The sequence below is a fragment of the Balaenoptera ricei genome, chromosome 5 (genome assembly GCF_028023285.1).
Source record: "Balaenoptera ricei isolate mBalRic1 chromosome 5, mBalRic1.hap2, whole genome shotgun sequence".
Classification (NCBI taxonomy): domain Eukaryota; kingdom Metazoa; phylum Chordata; class Mammalia; order Artiodactyla; family Balaenopteridae; genus Balaenoptera; species Balaenoptera ricei.
This window is the reverse complement of record NC_082643.1, coordinates 61,854,811-61,872,246: the sequence shown is the minus strand read 5'-3', so window position 1 is coordinate 61,872,246 and position 17,436 is coordinate 61,854,811. Positions and strand designations below refer to the sequence as shown.

Genomic DNA, 17,436 nt, shown 5'->3' with positions numbered 1-17,436 from the left:
AAGTGTTTGCTTCTTTCACTAGTCTCAGGATGTCTTATATAGCTTTCATAACTTGACTGTTCAGTCTTCTGGTGAAAGTTTAGCCGTATTATATTTTATTTTACTGTAACAGCTCTGTTGTAGAGAAGAAGAGCAAGGAACCCAGTCTGAAGGGAAAATTGCTTGCCCGCACAGGACATACCAATGCTTCATAAAACAGTTCAGCCCAGAGAAGGAGTCTGTTGAGTTAAATTGAATAATATTCACGTATACTATGAAGGTTGCTTCATCATACATAGGTAGACAATTCATCACTTCGGAGCCATTTTCTTGTAAGACCCAGCATTATGTCAGATTTTTCTCTGGGTTAGAACTTCCATGATGTAATTTCTACTTGGTGGTATCCTTAGTCAGGTGCTTGAATTGGAACTTTTATGATGGTTGTTAGAGATTACTACCCAGCCTAGAAAGGAATTTTGCAGCTGTTGACATGCACTTCTAGGGAGAAATCAGGAGAGTAGTAATTTATTTATATGGCCAAAATGAAGGTGCTGGGAGAAAGGTAGAGCCTTTCAGGTATGCAAAAGGAAGCAGAATTGGAAAATGACCTTTACTTATAAGAAAAGAAATGAAAGCAGTAGTCTGTCTCCCTTTCTCTCTCTTTTCCCTCCTGCTTCCTCCCACCCCTTCCTCCCTCTCTCTCTCTATACATAGATAGATAGAGAGATATAGTTATAGATATGGGACTGAATTGGATTAGATATTCTGTATCAATCAATCATTTGTTGTTATAAGTATTTCAATATAATTTCTAGCATTTATGTAGCACTTTGCAGTTAGCGGAACACTTTTGTACACAATAGCTCAGGGAATACTCACAACAATCCCTTGAATCATAGGTAGTAGTATCAGTAATTTTAAGATGAACAAATATACTTGGAACTGTCAATCTAATGATGCAGTGACATTTCAAATAGTTGTTAGAAGAGAAACTCAAATCAAAATTCCTTAACCAGCTCATGGAGACTTCTTCCAAAGGCATTTTAATAACCTACTGAGAATTGCCTTATTTTGTAGACCTATGATTTAAATTAGAAATAAACCAACCAAAACAGCATATAGAAGAACGAGCTAGAAACAAAAGAAGAAAACAAAAGAAGTAAAGTTTGTAAAGTTTGATTTAAGGAAAGCAGTATTGTATTTGCTTAAATCTTGGAAATAAAAAGATATCAAGATTTTAAATGTTTAGAAGATTTAAATTTTAATTTAAAAGTAGATTTAAAATTTTAGATTTTAGTAGAGAATAGAAGGGAAGTAGTGTGAAATTTGGTGCTGATTATGTACATATTGAATAGTTTAGAATAATTATGGGAAGCATGATACTGGGAGTGTCATTTGGAAAGCCTGAGCAGTAGGGGAAAGAATTTCCTGTTAAGAAGGATAATTTGAACAACGGATTTGGCAGGTACATATAGAGAATAAGTTTTGTATTCAAGAGATAATAGTGAAAGGCAGAATTGAATATGTAGGTTAGGGTCATAGCTATAATTACAGTACATACATTACAGTACAGTTAAAACCTGTAAGGCTCATAATTAGCTAATTATTAAAAAGATATGGTAAACTATTACCCCAAAACACAAAGACGAATGACTCATGAATATGAATGTTAAATCACCTGTAACTCTGATAAATAACACTCTGATGATGTCTTGTTGTAAGCATTTCTCTCTCCTTAGAAATATCTTAGTACTGCAGCCCATTGCTATATCTAGATTCCAGGCTCACTATTATGATCAATAGATGTTTGGAGGAAGAAGCTGAATAATTGAATTACATCGCTACTCACCTAAGGTGAACAAGAAAATAGAAGCAGTTGAAATTGGTTAGAAACAATGCTTATTTAGTATTTTTATTAATTATAAATCAGTTTTGATCTCTGAAGGCATATATTGTTGAAATATGATATTTTAATATTTATTTCAATTATAAGCTCCACAGATAATATGAAAACTCTGGTACCACCATCGCGAATACTTTACCTCTTACATGCTAAGTATTTTTCCTTTTCTTCTTGCCTCATATTTACCCACAGCCAATATTCAGGAACTTTGATACTCTGATGGCCTTTGATGTTTGGAGACTACACATAAATATAGTGGAAATATTTTGATCATTTCAGTAGGTTGTGAAATATTAATTTTTATATTTCATGCTTGCCCACTAGGAAAGCAGAATCAAAGTGTTTAAATAGTAAAAGTATCTGAATATGAATTAGTTATGTGGACAATTTATGGTGATAATTTACATTACTTATGATGAACTTTTAATATTATTAATGATTAAAGCAACTCACATTTTAAAAAAAATTAGTGTCCCTCTTTTAAAAAAATGAAATCTGAATCAGATATGTAATTTTTAAAGAAATTAAGAATGAAGTTTTTCTCTCTTTGAAGAAGGATAGAAGGAAAGAAGAACAAGATGTATTGGCCTCATCGTTACTTCCTGCCCTGGAACCAAAATTACCTTTGAGACATCCTAAAATTACATACAACAAAGTTTGAAAATGTGGTCTCAAGTAGAGATGGGTGTGGAGCATAAGGGGGATACCTTCCAAGTACAGATGATGTCACAACATTGTGGGGCATTTTTTCATAGTTAATTTGAAAGAAACCTTTCCCTTATGAATCTGGAGAAGAAAAGAGACATTCAGGATGTGAAGGCTATCTTCAGATATCTGAAGACAAATGCCTTCTAGGAGTAGCTTGATAGGTTTTGCACATAGCCCATTTGTATCAAATTTAGACAAGTGGGTGGAGAATGCCAGAGTATAGATATCATACCTTTTTCAACATGAGGAAGAACTTGCTGCTTCAAATGGAATTGGGTGGCCCAAGAGCAGAGTGAGTTTGTGATCACTGTCTCCTTGTGTGAAACTTGGAGATTTTTAGCAGGGATGCTCTAAGGGTTATTATCTATTGTGTGAGTTGAATGATTCTTTCCAGACTTGAGATTCAATGCTTTTAATGGAATACCAGACTTATAACAGTGATGTTTATCTTGAAGATTTATTTTTATAATAGCTTCAGGAAGAAAAATTAGATTTATATTTATACTTGAGTAAATATTTCCCCAGAATTTATATAGTACCTTAAGTATAACATAAACAATATTTTTTAAAACAAAAATTATGATTTTGGCTCTGTTCTAACAACCCTTCTCCATGTGGGCAGTGTAACGTCCCCTCCACTTTTGCTTCCAGTGGTCGGTGACTCTGGTTTCCTTTGATAGAGATGGTCAGCTTAAAGGAGAGGCTGATCTATAGACATATAAGATAATCCAGCTTCATGGAACACCTTGGAGTCTAATCTCCTTTAATTTACGAGTAAAAGTCTACTTAACTTCCTGGTATTTTTATTTTCCTCAGTCTTACCACATGGAATTATTTTGTTCTTTGATCCAGATCTATTCTTTCTGGGTCCCTAGACTTTGCTTTCCGGTTATAGTTCAAACATTTTTGTCTGTTTCTTGTTTAAGCTGAGATTCTTTCATTTAACACAGGCACTATTATATTTTTCAACTGATGGTGATTCCACTCTATATGCATTTTAAATCAATTATAATTCTCTGCCTACTCTAGCAATTGACCTTTCCTGAAATAATTGATCTCTGATTCAGTAGAGATCATTATTCCTATGTCCTTTTTCCTATCCTGCCCTAGTCTTTTTTTCCCAGGAGCTTTATTCAGTATCCTAAACAGATGGTTGATTGTCCCCAGACTAAAAGCCTTACCCTGGTTTACAAAGCCCATGATCTGGCTGTTGCTTACCACTCTGATCTCATTCCAGATTACTCTTCTCCCAGTCTACTACACACAGCTTCATTGGCCATTGTGCTATTTCTTGATCAGACCAAGGTGGTTCCAGCCTGAGGCCTTTGCAGCAGACTGGAATGCTCTTTACTCCTGATTTTTGTATGACTAGCAACTACCGATATTTTGAGATCTCAGTTTAAATTTTACTCCCATAGATATGTCTTCCATAAAAACCTAAACAGAGTAGCCTTTACATATTACCGTACTTAAACTTTCTATGGTTTACTCATATCTATATTGTGTTAAAATTATTTATGTATTTGCATTATTCTCCATCTCCCGCACAAGAATGGGTGATTTATTAAAGTAGGTATGTTATCTGTTTTGTTCACCAAAATCTCCAGCACCTAGAAAAGGACCTGGCATATAATGGGAACTCAAAACATATTTGTTGAATGAATGAACAAGTAAATGCATGTTCCATCACCCCGAATGTCCTTATATGTTAATTTGGCTGAGGGTGAAATCTTTCAACTTTATTATACCTGAAGCTTGCAAGATAAATAATAGCTTTATAATCTTTTCCTAATTTCCTTCCATAGAGCAGTAAAAAAGGTGTTAGGAAAAACATACCTGTATATATTCATGTAAAAATAATCAAAAATTAGTCACATTGTCATTTTGGATAACAAAGAGAATGATATTTTGGAAGTTAAAAGATCAGAAAAGATGCCACTGGAGGTCATTATTTAGACATTTTAATTTTCACAGCTTTTTTGGTCTTAAAACTTGTTTCCTTCTTTGACACCTTTTCATTCACATGAACTATCAAAATAGCACTCAGGTTACTTCTTGCCTAGATATTTTAGTACACACACTTTATAATGAGTTTAAATAAAAATGTTGTTTAAGGGTGATGCCTTCAAGTTATATTCTAAACTTTTTCATTGTAGATGGATTGTTTGACAGATTTCTTAATATAATTTTTGTTTTCTATAAGAGCTGTATCATTTGTTGTGATTTGGAGAACATGTTTTTCACTCTTAATTTGTAAATATTTTATATATCAAGAAATTGTAGCGCTACTTTATAAACTTCCAGTGTTAGAAAGATGATCTAAAATTCTCTTGCTTTATCGAATTTCTTAGTTTCTCTCCTGACTATTGAATGGTAGTCCTATGGCGTTATTATCATGTTTTTAATATGCATGTTATAATATGTTAAAAATAATTATGTAAAGCAAAATCTTCTTCCTTGTAAAGTCTTTTTCTTTCTGTTAATAGGAACATTTTCATTATCACTCCTATTTATTACACTAGTTGCAATTAGTGTAGAGAAATATGTATCTGTACCAATTCACCAAAAAAACAAAATCCTGTACTTATATCGTTCTGTTTTTCATATCATATAATGTATGACTGTTTTGTGAATATTAAAAAATAGTCATGTGTGTGCAATTTTATTTTTTCATTATTGTCTTGGTCTTCCATATTTATTCATTTATGTAATATGTACCATTTGTCAGTAAAATCACTGTGTATGTAAATGGCAAAAATGTATGTATATCCTTTTCACCCTAATGTCCATCACAGACCTTAATACAGCATCTTTCCAAAAAGGTTAAGTGACCTGAAACATATAAATAAATATAAAACAATCCATGTAAGTGTAACAGTACAACAAACGAAACTAATAAAAAGAAAACCTCTCTGAAACTTTCTTCACCCATACTTTATCAAGCTTTTCGTGTGTAAATATTTAGTTCAATAACCAGTATTTTTATTGATACAGATATTAGTGCCCATAAATTATAACAGAATGCTGTGAATCTTTAACAAATATAATTAATCTTTATATTTTTTCAGGTAGCTTTCTCTGCTTTCAATAATTATATTTAATTTTCTAATCATTGTTAGGAATTAGGATAAAGTTTTTGGCTTACTTAAGATCGTGATTAACTAGGACAGAGTTACGCAGTCAGTATCACCCTAGCGACTAGGAGATACAATGTCCTCAGCTCCAGGGTTGTCTGTGGGGCCTGGGGTGGTGGAGTCCTGGGCCTATGGCCTGCAGCAGAGAGCAGCCTGGGAATAGCCCCTAGCAGGGCTCCTCTGAGGCCGGCCTGAGCTGAGCGGAGTCTGATGGTGCGCCCTGCGGTCCCCGCAGGTGGCAAGCACAGTGAGCGACATCCAGCCCTTGCTGCTCCACTGCGACATGCTGAGCGCAGCCCAGGAGGCGCTCTACCTCCCAGACATCTCCTTCAGCAGCCAGCTGCGGAGCGCGCCACTGCTCATCGTGGACAAGGGCCCCGTGGAGCTGCCAGAGGAGTTCGTGGTCCAGGTGCCCAAGGAGCTCAGATCTCAGCCCAAGGTGCGGCCAGCGGTGGGGAAAGAGGGCTGCGGGTGGCTGGGCAGGGGCTCCTGGGAGGCTCAGCCTCAGGCAGTGGCCCAAATGTGTCTTCTCATATCCTTAGTCTCTGCATCCACTCATAGTGGCTGATGTTTGCACCTGCTGATATCCTGACCTGTTGTTGAACAACGCATGCTTGTTCTGCATTAGAGCCTCATCACTATCTCAGAACGTTTGACTTTAAATTCCTGATTGCGTTTGAAATATCTTCGCATTATCACAGGAAGTTTACAATTACTCTTAGTGACAATGTCAATGGTTGTAAAATGTGAATGGTTGTGAAAGACACGTTTTAACATTTCTGATCATCTGCTTGTTTGAAATAAAATTCACATCAGTGGAAACTACCAAGATTTTTGAGGCGATTATGGTGAAAACATCTTGGTTAGGAATTGTGTATAGTCATCTAAAGCATAAAACCTGATAGAAAAGTGATTTTTACACAAGCCACCTACTTTTCTTATGAAAATGTTGGAAAGTGCTTTATTTATAATATTATCTCTGCAGCTGGCAAGTACAGTGAATGACATCCAGCCCTTGAAGTTCCAGTGAGGAATATTATACAATATTTGCACAAAATTCAATACTGTTCTTTTCCTCAATACTTTGTATATATATTTTTTACCTTTACGTAATGTTTAGGCAATATAATTTTTCTTTTTACTCACCAAACTCAATTCAGACACTCTTATCCCTCTAATTTCCCTCAGGGAATATAATATGTATAATGTAATATAATATAATATAATATAACATAACATAATATACAAGCATTATATAATATTTTTTTATTTATTAAGTATTTATATAATTATATAAATATTATATGTGTAATTTTCTTTGTGCCTGCAGCATGAAAAAGGCTGAGAAGCATTTGGCAGTTGGAACCATGAGTATCAAGCCTTGTTCCAAAACACACTCAGCTCTCCTATAGCATAATTTAATAATTATATAGGAAATACTGGCAAAGGAACATGAAATGCCACTATATTAGCTGAGCTTATCTTCTAAGCACCGTTACAGAACTCCCTGGTAAAATAAGTTGGAATACTGTGTTTTAGTTCAGGGACTAAGGTTGATGCATCACCCTTTGATCAATTTGAGATTTAAGAGACCTGTGAAATTTAAACCTAACTCTTCAATTACTGCAGCCACATAAAAAGAGTAAGTATGTGGTGACTTTGGCACTCACAGTGGCTCTGTCCACTCAGTCACATTGTTCAATCAGTGGCCTAGAATCTTTCAGTTCAGATTAACATTTCTTCCCTAGTGGTGATGATTGGGGGGCAGTGGTGGTGGGTAAGTGCATATGTTTCTACAGAAGCATGTAGAATTGACTCCAGTGTGTTTGGAAAAATCAGGGAAAATGTATGGTAAACATTCTTTAAGAACTACATTTTCTTTTGTTTTGCTTTGCATTACCATTTCAAACCTGAAATTCTCTAAATTGGGTGCAGTTATATTTTTCACAAAATGTGCTTCAGCAATCACAAAGTTTTCATCATAATATTGGCTTTTGATTTATATTGTAAAATAGTAATATGAAATTAATATTATTTAATTTACCCAATGCATATATGTTCATCAGTTTCTAGTACTAGTGAAGAAGAAATCTAGAAATGAATTTTAATTTTTGAGTAGATGTTGTAAATGTTTAAATCAGCAACTATAACAAACACACACACACACATGAACACCTGCTGGCAATACTGCCTTGTGACAAAAATTTAGAATAGCAGTCAATTAGAACAGTTTTTTCTATAGTACTTTTACTAAGATGTTGGCTGAATTTTTACATTCTCCCACTTTTATAGTTTAATAAGATTTTTCTATCTTACTGGCTTTTACTTTTTGCCACGTATGTGGCAGATTACAGTGTAGTAATGGGATTAAGTCACATTTTTCTATCAACTTACAAATAGGAAATTTTTATTCTATTCTGTTTTGGGCAAAGACAAAAATGAGGGTACAAGGCAACCTTTACGTGATCTTGTAAATGAAGACTGATGTAAATGTCATGTGATTTAAAAGGAGCCTACAGAATCATGTTAATCTGTTATGATGAGGCCATACTTTTTGAAAGTTGCTTTTGTGCAAAAGTAATTTTATCAGTGAGATAGAGAACAACCGAAGGTCATCTTCAAATGCTCCCTATAGAAAGAATAAAGAAAGCGAAGTAAATATTACAGGGGCATACTCTTTCTTGATATAGAAGATAGTACATACAGCTAGAACACTTGAACCGTTATTAAAAATGAAATTAAAATGGGAGACACCACATTACCTTGAGCTCTTCAAATTGAAAAGACATGAAGAATTCAAACTAGAAAATGTCAATGAACTCCAGCTTCCTTCCTTGCTCCTCCTGTCTTTCTAAAACAAAAACAACAGTATGTTATAGAAACAAGATAATTTAAGATATAAAAAAATCAGAAAAAAATGGAAAAAATGAAGACTGATATTAATGCAGTCTTTGATTGGAAAATAAAATTGATATTACTTTAAAAAAGTTAACCTCTATTTGTTCTATCGATAGCCAAACAAGCAAATAGAAACCCAACACACACAGTCTTAACAACATAACAAAAACCCTTTTATTTGTTTGAAATTGAACTTTGCCCCTTTTTTCCCCTTTATGTTCATTTGACTCCAGATAGCTAATAGCAGTTCTTGAGAGTTAATGAGTGTTTGGATTCAAGGAATTAGGACTTCATAGTAGAGCAGCAAAGCATAAAGAATTAAAAAACATTGTTCTCAGAAGACCTGTTTCTCTCTAGCGTACTAAGGCAGAAGGAAGTCTGAGGGCAGATTGCACAGTTAATGACTAGATATCACGACATTTCCTTGAAGCTAAAGGAATGTTGATGTGTTTTTTATCAGCATTTTCCTTGCTTCAATTGTGATTTTCATGCAGATGCCTAAAAAGTTCATTGAGATGATCTACAAATAACCCTCCTGCAAGCCATACATAGTGTGCAGAGCTCATACAAGTGTTCTCTCAGAGTACAGCTAAAGCATTTCAATCCTGACAAGTCATAAAATCTCGACCCTGTGCTCATTTATTTTTTTAACATCTTTACTGGAGTATAATTGTTTACAATGGTGTGTTAGTTTCTGCTTTACAACAAAGTGAATCAGCTATACATATACATATATCCCCATATCTCCTCCCTCCCACCCTCCCTATCTCACCCCTGTAGGTGGTCACAAAGCACCAAGCTGATCTCCCTGTGATATGTGGCTGCTTCCCACTACCTATCTGTTTTACATTGGATATTATATATAAGTCCATGCCACTCTCTCACTTCGGCCCAGCTTACCCTTCCCCCTCCCCATGTCCTCAAGTCCGTGCTCTACGTGTGCGTCTTTATTCCTGTCCTGACCCTAGGTTCTTCAGAACGATTTATTTTTTAGATTCCATATATATGTGTTAGCATACCGTATTTGTTTTTCTCTTTCTGACTTACTTCACTCTGTATGAGGGACTCTAGGTCCATCCACCTCACTACAAATAACTCAATTTCGTTTCTTTTTATGGCTGAGTAATATTCCATTGTATATATGTGCCACATCTTCTTTATCCATTCATCTGTCGATGGACACTTAGGTTGCTTCCATGTCCTGGCTATTGTAAATAGAGCTGCAATGAACATTGTGGTACATGACTCTTTTTGAAATATGGTTTTCTCAGGGTATATGCCCAGTAGTGGCATTGCTGGGTCGTATGGTAGCTCTATTTTTAGTTTTTTAAGGAATCTCCATACTGTTCTCTATAGTGGCTGTATCAGTTTACGTTCCCACCAACAGTGCAAGAGGGTTCCCTTTTCTCCACACTCTCTCCAGCATTTATTGTTTGTAGATTTTTTGATGATAGCCATTCTGAGAGGTGTGAGGTGATATATCTAATTGTAGTTTTGATTTGCACTAATGATTAGTGATATTGAGCATCCTTTCATGTGTTTGTTGGTAATCTGTATATCTTCTTTGGAGAAATGTCTGTTTAGGTCTTCTGCCCATTTTTGGATTGGGTTGTTTGTTTTTTTGATATTAGGTCTTCTGCCCATTTTTGGATTGGGTTGTTTGTTTTTTTGATATTGAGCTGCATGAGCTGCTTGTAAATTTTGGAGGTTAATCCTTTGTCAGTTGCTGCATTTGCAAATATTTTCTCCGATTCTGAGGGTGGTCTTTTCGTTTTGTTTATGGTTTCCTTTGCTGTGCAAAAGCTTTTAAGTTTCATTAGGTCCCAATTGTTTATTTATTTATTTTTATTTCCATTTCTCTAGGATGTGGGTCAAAAAGGATCTTGCTGTGATTTATGTCATAGAGTGTTCTGCCTATGTTTTCCTCTAAGGGTTTTACAGTGTCTGGCCTTATATTTATGTCTTTAATCCATTTTGAGTTTATTTTTGTGCCTGGTGTTAGGGAGTTTTCTAATTTCCTTCTTTTACATGTAGCTGTCCAGTTTTCCCAGCACCACTTATTGAAGAGGCTGTCTTTTCTCCATTGTATATTCTTGCCTCCTTTATCAAAAATAAGGTGACCATAGGTGCGTGGGTTTATCTCTGGGCTTTCTATCCTGTTCCATTGATCGATATTTCTGTTTTTGTGCCAGTACCATACTGTTTTGATTACTGTAGCTTTGTAGTGTAGTCTGAAGTCTGGGAGCCTGATTCCTCCAGCTCCATTTTTCTTTCTCAAGATTGCTTCGTCTACTCGGGGTGTTTTGTGTTTCCATGCAAATTGTGCAATTTTTTGTCCTAGTTCTGTGAAAAATGCCAGTGGTAGTTTGATAGGGATTGCATTGAATCTGTAGATCACTTTGGGTAGTATAGTCATTTTCACAATGTTGATTCTTCCAATCCAAGAACATGGTATATCTCTCTGTCTCTTTGTATTACCTTTAATTTCTTTCATTAGTGTCCTATTGTTTTTTGCATACAGGTCTTTTGTCTCCTTAGGTAGGTTTATTCCTAGGTATTTTATTCTGTTTGTTGCAATGGTAAATGGAGGTGTTTCCTTAATTTCTCTCAGATTTTTCACCATTAGTGTATAGGAATGCAAGAGATTTCTGTGCATTAATTTTGTGTCCTGCTACTTTACCAAATTCATTGATTAGCTCTAGTAGTTTTCTGGTAGCATCTTTAGGATTCTCTATGTATAGGATCATGTCATCTGCAAACAGTGACAGCTTTAGTTCTTCTGTTCCAATTTGCATTTCTTTTATTTCTTTTTCTTCTCTGATGGCTGTGGCTAAAACTTCCAAAACTATGTTGAATAATAGTGGTGAGAGTGGACAACCTTGTCTTGTTTCTCATCTTAGAGGAAATGGTTTCAGTTTTTTACCACTGAGAACGATGTTGGCTGTGGGTTTATCATATATGGCCTTTATTATGTTAAGGTAAGTTCCCTCTATGCCTACTTTCTGGAGGGTTTTTATCATAAATTGGTGTTGAATTTTGTCGAAAGCTTTTTCTGCATCTATTGAGATGATCATATGGTTTTTCTCCTTCAGTTTGTTAATATGGTGTATCACATTGATTGATTTGTGTATATTGAAGAATCCTTGCATTCTAGGGTTAATCCTCACTTGATCATGGTGTATGATCCTTTCAATGTGTTGTTGGATTCTGTTTGCTAGTATTTTGTTGAGGATTTTTGCATCTATCTTCATCAGTGATATTGGCCTGTAGTTTTCTTTCTTTGTGACATCTTTGTCTGGTTTTGGTATCAGGGTGATGGTCGCCTCGTAGAATGAGTTTGGGAGTGTTCCTCCCTCTGCTATATTTTGGAAGAGTTTGAGAAGGATAGGTGTTACCTCTTCTCTAAATGTTTGATAGAATTCGCCTGTGAATCTTTCTGGTCCTTGACTTTTGTTTGTTGGAAGATTTTTAATCACAGTTTCAATTTCAGTGCTTGTTATTGGTCTGTTTATATTTTCTATGTCTTCCTGGTTCAGTATCGGAAGGTTGTGCTCTTCTAAGAATTTGTCCATTTCTTCCAGGTTGTCCGTTTTATTGGCATATAGTTGCTTGTAGTAATCTCTCATGATCCTTTGTATTTCTGCAGTGTCAGTTGTTCCTTCTCCTTTTTCATTTCTGATTCTGTTGATTTGAATCTTCTCCCTTTTTTTCTTGATGAGTCTGGCTAATGGTTTATCAATTTTGCTTATCTTCTCAAAGAACCAGCTTTTACTTTTCTTGATCTTTGTTCCCTTCATGTCTTTTTCGCTTATTTCTTTTCTGGTCTTTATGATTTCTTTCCTTCTGCTAACTTTGGGGATGTTTGTTCTTCTTTCTCTAATTGCTTTAGATGTAAGGTTAGGTTGTTTATTTTAGATTTTTCTTGTTTCTTGAGGTAGGATTGTGTTGCTATAACCTTCCCTCTTAGAACTGCTTTTGCTGCATCCCATAGGTTTTGGGTTGTCGTGTTTTCATTGTCATTTTTTTCTCGGTATTTTTTGATTTCCTCTTTGTTTTCTTCAGTGATCTCTTGTTTGTTTAGTAGTTTATTGTTTAGCCTCCATGTGTTTGTATTTTTTACGGATTTTTTCCTGTAATTGATATCTAGTCTCATAGCGTTGTGCTTGGAAAAGATACTTGGTATGATTTCAGTTTTCTTAAATTTACCAAGGCTTGATTTGTGACCCAAGTTATGATCTATCCTGGAGAATGTTTGATGAGCACTTGGGAGGAAAGTGTATTCTATTGTTTTTGGATGGAATGTACTATAAATATCAATTAAGTCCATCTGCTTTAATATATCATTTAAAGCTTTTGTTTCCTTATTAATTTTCTGTTTGGATGATCTGTCCATTGGTGAAAGTGGTGTATGAAAGTCCCATACTATGATTGTGTTACTGTCGATTTCCCCTTTAATGGCTGTTAGCATTTGCCTTAAGTATTGAGGTCCTCCTATGTTGGGTGCATAAATATTTACAATTGTTATATCTTCTTCTTGGATTGATCCCTTGATCATTATGTAGTGTCCTTCTTTGTCTCTTGTAATAGTCTTTATTTTAAAGTCTATTTTGTCTGATATGAGAATTGCTACTCCAGCTTTCTTTTGATTCCCATTTGCATCGGATATCTTTTTCCATCCCCTCACTTTCAGTCTGTATGTGTCCGTAGGTCTGAAGTGGGTCTCTTATAGACAGCATATATATGCGTCTTGTTTTTGTATCCATTCAGCCAGTCTATGTCTTTTGGTTGGAGCACTGAATCCATTTACATTTAAGGTAGTTATCGATATGTATGTTCCTATGACCATTTTCTTAATTGTTTTAGGTTTGTTGTTGTAGGCCTTTTCCTTCTGTTGTGTTTCCTGCCTAGAGAAGTTCCTTTAGCATTTGTTGTAAAGCTGGTTTGGTGGTGCTGAATTCTCTTAGCTTTTGCTTGTCTGTAAAGGTTTTAATTTCTCCGTCGAATCTGAATGAGATCCTTGCTGGGGAGAGTAATCTTGGTTGTAGGCTTCTTCCCTTTCAGCACTTTAAATATGTCCTGCCAGTCCCTTCTGGCTTGCAGAGCTTCTGCTGAAAGATCAGCTGTCAACCTGATGGGGACTCCCTTGTTTGTTATTTGTTGCTTTTCCCTTTTTGGTTTTAATATTTTTTCTTTGTATTTAATTTTTGATAGTTTGATTAACATGTGTCTTGGCATGTTTTTCTTTGGATTTATCCTGTTTGGGGCTCTCTGTGCTTCTGGACTTGATTGACTATTTCCTTTCCCATATTAGGGAAGTGTTCAACTATAATCTCTTCAAATATTTTCTCAGTCCCTTTCTTTTTCTCTTCTTCTTCTGGTGCCCATATAATTCAAATGTCGGTGCGTTTAATGTTGTCCCAGACGTCTCTGAGTGTGTCCTCAGTGCTTTTCATTCTTTTTTGTTTATTTTGCTGTGTGGTAGTTATTTCCACTAATTTATCTTCCAGGTCACTTGTCCATTCTTCTGCCTCAGTTATTCTGCTATTGATTCCTTCTAGAGAACATTTAATTTTATTTACTGTGTTGTTCATCATTGTTTGTTTGCTCTTTAGTTCTTCGAGGTCCTTGTCAAACATTTCTTGTATTTTGCTCCATTCTATTTCCAAGATTTTGGATCAACTTTACTATCAGTACTCTGAGTTCTTTTTCAGGTAGACTGCCTGTTTCCTCTTCATTTATTTGGTCTGGTGGGTTTTTACCTTGCTTCTTCATCTTCTGTGTGTTTCTCTGTCTTCTCGTTTTGCTTAACTTACTGTGTTTGGGGTCTCCTTTGCGCAGGCTGCAGGTTCATAGTTCCCTTTGTTTGTGGTGTCTGCCCCCATTGGCTAAAGTTGGTTCAGTGGGTTGTGTAGGCTTCCTGGTGGAGGGGACTGGTGCCTGTGTTCTGGTGGATGAGACTGGATCTTGTCTTTCTGGTGGGCAGGACCGCATCTGGTGCTGTGTTTTGGGGTGTCTGTGACCTCATTATGATTTTCGGCAGCCTCTCTGGTAATACGTGGGGTTGTGTTCCTGTTTTGCTAGTTGTTTGACATAGGGTGTCCAGCACTGTAGATTGCTGGTCGTTGAGTGGAGCTGGGTCTTAGCGTTGAGATGGAGATCTCTGGGAGAGCTTTTGCCGTTTGATATTACGTGGAGCTGGGAGGTCACTGGTCAACCAATGTCCTGAACTTGGCTCTCCCACCTCAGAGGCACAGGCCTGACACCCAGCCAGAACAACAAGACCCTGTCACCCACATGGCCAGCTATGTGGGGAGTTTCTTGCCTTTTGATAAGTCTGAGGTCTTCTGCCAGCATTCAGTAGGTGTTCTATGTGAGTTGTTCCACATGTAGATGTATTTCTGATGTATTTGTGGGGAGGAAGGTGATCTCCACGTCTTACTCCTCTACCATCTTGAAGGTCTCCAACTATTCTCGCTGACCAAAACATATTCTCATGCCATTTGCAATAGCCATTTCCGCCTCTGTCCGAGGGCTTCACTGCTGCAAGGCTCACGGCTTTGCTCCTGTCTCTTTAAATGGTGGGGCCAGCTGGCCCTGTGCTCATTTTTAAGCGTACCTTTTGCAAGAGCCAAAATGCTTTTACAAGGGGCTTGTGTATTCTCTCAATCCTATTGGTGAATCACATCCAACTCTGCCATCACTTTTTTTCATTTTCTCCCATTCTTGGGGTTTTGTCTTTATAGATTAGAATGCTTTTATGATAATTAAAGCAAGGAGAAACTCTATTTGATTTTTTATTGCCTTACACAAATATCAGCCTTTAAAATTAGTCTGAATTATTAAATACTGGTGGTTCCTTCATTCATCCTTGCCCTCACTTATTTTTTCAACTTTAATTGAGCACCGATGCATGCTGGGTACTGCACTAAGTGGCAGGAAGGCAATGATGGAGAACTTACAATCTTCGATCTCTCAGTCAGTATTGGGAGTCAAGAATTGTACAGTATGGCAAACATTTGCTAGAGGATACCTCTTCCCTGCACCCAAGGAGACAAGAGCTTTGTTTGTAAAATGGTGATTAACATATGCCTTTGTGTGTGTGTGTGTGTAGGTGTGTGTTTGTGTGTGTGTGTGAGTGTATTTGAGGGGGAGTACTAACTGTAAGAGCACTATTTTAAGAATACATAATTCTTATGGAAATCTAAGGACACTCTTGAGTATTGGACCTTGGTTTATCAGTTAATGATGCCAAGTGTTTGTTTGTTTTTTTTTCTTTCCTGTGGGCCTAGTTCTTCTCTGATTCTTCTCTTACTTTCCAACAGCTTTCTTTGCTCATTAACATTGTAAGTGACTGCCAGCCTGAATTGTATACCACTGCTCTTAGCCACAGCACTAACCAGCAACTGGCACTTGTTTTCTTGCCTTTTGGTTTGAATTTCCAAAAAGAGAATTTAATTCTCATTTGGTAAGCCCAATGTCCCTGATTTAATTATTCGTGTCACTGGCCATCTCATGACCTAGGCCCACATAGAAGCTAGTTTGTGTAACAAAGAAGCAATACTGAGAATACTTTTTTTAAAAGTGAGTATAAAGTACTATGGAGCATGTAGAGAGATGTCAACCCAGTCTTGGAGGATCAGAGAAGATGCTTCTGAAGAAAAGTGCATTTAAGCTGGGACCCAACAGTCAAGTATTAGTTAGCCAAGCATAGACGTAGAAGAAAGATACTATTATAGATAGGAAACAGTAGCACAAAGGCCTAGTTCAATATGATTGGAACTTAACATGTCCGAAGGATAATTTCTAGTTGTCAGTCCAGAAATCATCTGGAGAAGATCAGGATGGCATGATATAATGTTATGAGGAGTTCAGAATTTCTCTTATGGCAGTAAGGGAAAAATTAAGTTAATCTTAGAGGAATTGAGGGAGGAATGACCTGCCACCTCCATTTGAAGAATAAACTAGAGGCTTCAAGACTGGAAATGGGAGGTTAGTCTATTGATTGAGATAAAAAATGATGGTGGCCCTGACTCTAGGAGTGAGTGGCATTAGTGATATTGAGGACCAATTGACAGGAGTTAGAGATTCATTGGATAAGTGAGTAAGACAAAGGGAAAACCCAAAGAGTACCCCCCCAGTTTCTGGCTTGAAAGGTTGTATGAAGAATGATCGTCTCACTGAGATAAGAAAGACAAGAGGAGGCACAGAGTGTTGGTAAGGAATGGTGGTGGTGTTACCCAAACATTTACAAATGATTTCTTCAACATACTCCTTTGAATAGAAACCCAACTTTCTGGTCCCAAATTTAAGAACACTTAAATATAATACATAAATCTGTAAAAACATAGTTAAAAATGATGTTTGTTGAGCATGTTATTGTCATTAAAAAGAACAAAAATTATTATCATTCATTGTTAGGATTCTATTTTGGCTTAAGTGTGATAAGATTCTGCCACAAAAGATCATCTGCTAGGCTTTTCATTCAGTCCTTCCATCTACTTCCCAGTAATACCTAGCAGGGCTGTAGTGGAGCCAAGATTAGATTTGATTTTGAGCTCTCCTGTGTTCCCATGAAACAGCTGAAAGAATTCTTACTATATATGTTTTTTTCCAATGTATATTTTTCAGTACTATGGCCAGGAGACAAATTGAATAAGGTTAAGACAGTTGATCTGCAGGCCTAAGTATATCGGGCATTCATTCAGTTCTTAGTACGATGTTCCATGTCAAAATTTGGAAAGAAGTAGGAGACTAGTCTGCTCATATTTGGGCTCATTAATAGTGTAACATAGCACACAGTTTAATAAAATAATA

The 17,436-nt window shown here is 36.3% G+C and overlaps 1 protein-coding gene across 7 annotated transcripts in view; it reads left to right on the top strand.

Annotated features, from left to right (window-relative positions):
* ADGRL3 (adhesion G protein-coupled receptor L3) overlaps window positions 1-17,436 on the top strand; it is an 858,314-nt gene that overhangs the window by 302,858 nt on the left and 538,020 nt on the right. For 6 of the 7 annotated variants that reach the window (XM_059922920.1, XM_059922919.1, XM_059922917.1 and 3 more), the window contains exon 4: window positions 5,960-6,163. The exons of the other annotated variant lie outside the window; for it this stretch is intronic. In XM_059922920.1, coding sequence (XP_059778903.1) covers window positions 5,960-6,163 — 204 coding nt within the window. The remainder of the gene's footprint in view (window positions 1-5,959; window positions 6,164-17,436) is intronic. 7 annotated transcript variants of the gene reach the window in all.